This window comes from Octopus bimaculoides, chromosome 24, assembly GCF_001194135.2.
Source record: "Octopus bimaculoides isolate UCB-OBI-ISO-001 chromosome 24, ASM119413v2, whole genome shotgun sequence".
In the NCBI taxonomy this organism is placed as follows: domain Eukaryota; kingdom Metazoa; phylum Mollusca; class Cephalopoda; order Octopoda; family Octopodidae; genus Octopus; species Octopus bimaculoides.
This window is the reverse complement of record NC_069004.1, coordinates 3,305,153-3,307,720: the sequence shown is the minus strand read 5'-3', so window position 1 is coordinate 3,307,720 and position 2,568 is coordinate 3,305,153. Positions and strand designations below refer to the sequence as shown.

Sequence of the window (2,568 nt, the reverse complement as noted above, 5' to 3'; positions counted from 1 at the left end):
TTTCAGCCAAGTGGCTGCGGTCATGCTGGTGCACCACCGTGATTTTCACGTTCCTCGCATGGCTCTTCTCCCCCACCTGACATGGTCCAATCAAGAGTTTTGATGGCACATCTGGTGTATAAGAGAATTTGACATAGCTGCCCTAAACTGCGTCTCATTACGAGCCATTGGTTCGTCTGGTACCGTGGAGAGGAAAGTGTCAAGTTTTGTCTTGAAGACCTCCGTATCCATGTCTTGCATGTCTCTCAAATGTTTTGGCAGGGCATTGAAGAGCTGAGGTCCTCTGAAACCGAGGCTGCTGCAGTATCTCGTTCTTATGTGAGATGCAGTGGACGGTACCTTTGGCACCATGCAAATATATTCATATTTTGGGTTCTGTTTTCCTGTTTGCACCACCATACCTATTATATGTATGTACGTATGTATGTATGTAGTTTAATGTACACAGTATATAATTATGAGGTGATAATAGTTTCATACATTGGAGATGTCATCCAAGCAGGTTTTAAACGACGACTAGTGTCTCCAAGTAAGTTTTAGGCTCTGGGTACATGGCCTGTACCTACCTTCATCTCTCACCTTAACGGCAATATAAACCATATAGATATATGTCCTCCTGGTGTTAAACAGCGGTATCATCATCATTTAGAGTACGCCCACCGTGAACTGGTCCCGCTCCCACCAAATTGTATTTGGGCCCTCGGGGGAAATATGGACTCCAGTTGAGAATCCCTGGTGTATATGCTGGGCAGACTAGCAAGGATGAGTTCCTTGGTGTCCGAGATTCCGTCATGCCATTTTATGCCAAGCAGTTTTCTGAGGCAGATGCTGTGGAAGTGCTGTAGATTGCTTGTAAGACGTTTGTAGACCTTATCCCGTGAAACGGGGTTACTTTGAATAGTTTTAGACTTCTTATTGCAAGAATTTCATAACTTTTTTGTTTCTCTGTCACAGCCGGACAGCTTCGTATGTAAACGGGGATGCTGTTTGAGCCAAGTGCTTTACCTGCTGAGATTAAAGAGTGAGCTATCAGTGCGATGATTGATGCCGATGCTCCGCTGTGTCTTTGGAGGCATCTGTTAGTATGGTTAAAGAGAGTGAGTGTAAGGACAGAAATTTCCTTCGTCCCATTGGAGACGGAATCGCTCGGATACTTCGTTGCTCTCTTGGACTCTGGGGAACAGGCCATCATGGAGTTGTTCGACAATAAGAATGAATTTCCTAGAACAGTCGTTCTCCGCCATGATTCTACGAAGACCATTTCTGGCAAGAATATCAAAGGCGTGGATTCGATCGACGTCTGTGGAGGACAGATCGGTATATTGTGCCTTACACTTCTCTTGAAGATCTCCAATAGTAAAGAACACCATGTCGACAGTTCTTTTCGAAAAGCACACAAGCTCCTGACCAAAAAAGAAAAAAAAAAAAAGAAGCCATGTCTCATCGCCCGAAAGGTGGTACTTATTCTATCTCTTTTACCGAAGTTATGGGGACGTAAACACACCAGCATCGGTTGTCAAGCGATGTTGGGGAGACAAACAGACACACACACACACACACACACACACACACACACATATACACATATACGACGGGCTTCTTTCAGTTCCCCTCTACCAAATCCACTCTCAAGGCTTTGATCGGTCCGAAGCTATAGGAGAAGACACTTGCCCAAGCTGTCACGCAGTGGGACTGAACCCGGGACAATGTGGTTGGCAAGCAAGCTACTTACAGGTACAAATTAATGCAGTTCTGAAATAGAATATGTTTAATCTCTATCAATCCACTTAAAAAACGTAAAGAAGAAAACTACTTTTAACGCACTCTTTGCAAATTAATCTACTTCAAAACAGGATCTGTTTATTCAATAGAACGTACAGTATATGGCAATATTTTGCGCAGTATTCCTGTATTTCTGGGAACCAGATAGAAGTCCTGGTACTGTATGATTAATTGAGATAAACCGTATACTTTTAAAACTAAAACGTATTTAGTTAAAAAAACAAATTACAAGCAAGGTGTGTAAAGGAATTGAAGACAAGCGGTGTACAGGTATTAAAAAACAAAGGGTAACTTTTTTATGCTGAACACCGGTTGTTAATTAAAATGGCAGCGAAGAAATGGAAAGACGTCGCATTTCTGTGATTTAATTATTTTATAATTAAAATGGAAGTTGTTAACAAAGTGTCATTCGTCAACAAGGTACAGCACACTTAGTTGCTTGTTATTTCTAAATAATACATTGTTTATTATTATTTGCCTTTATTGAATTTAATAGCATTTCAATGAAATTCTTTTTTGAAGTCTAAACGATTTCATAACACGCTGTTGATACTGTAGAATAGAAACTGTTGTATAATATATATATATATATGTGTGTCTTGTGTGTATAAATAGATGTACGGCTGTTACTCCAGTCTGCTTCCAATATAATGGTGTGGTTACTGCTATACTTCATAGTATTACTAGTTACGATATGCAGAGCAAATGTACGATAGATTACATTTACATTTGCGACTTGCAATGCAGAGTTCCAAACAACCATTATATATATATATATATATATAT

The 2,568-nt window shown here is 40.3% G+C and overlaps 1 protein-coding gene across 1 annotated transcript in view; it reads left to right on the top strand.

Annotated features, from left to right (window-relative positions):
- The first annotated feature begins 2,082 nt into the window (after window positions 1-2,082).
- Window positions 2,083-2,568, top strand: part of LOC106868756 (AP-4 complex accessory subunit Tepsin) — an 11,178-nt gene continuing 10,692 nt past the window's right edge. Inside the window, exon 1 of the mRNA XM_014914166.2 lies at window positions 2,083-2,202. Within this exon, the coding sequence (XP_014769652.1) occupies window positions 2,167-2,202 (36 nt within the window). The 5' untranslated portion in view covers window positions 2,083-2,166. The remainder of the gene's footprint in view (window positions 2,203-2,568) is intronic.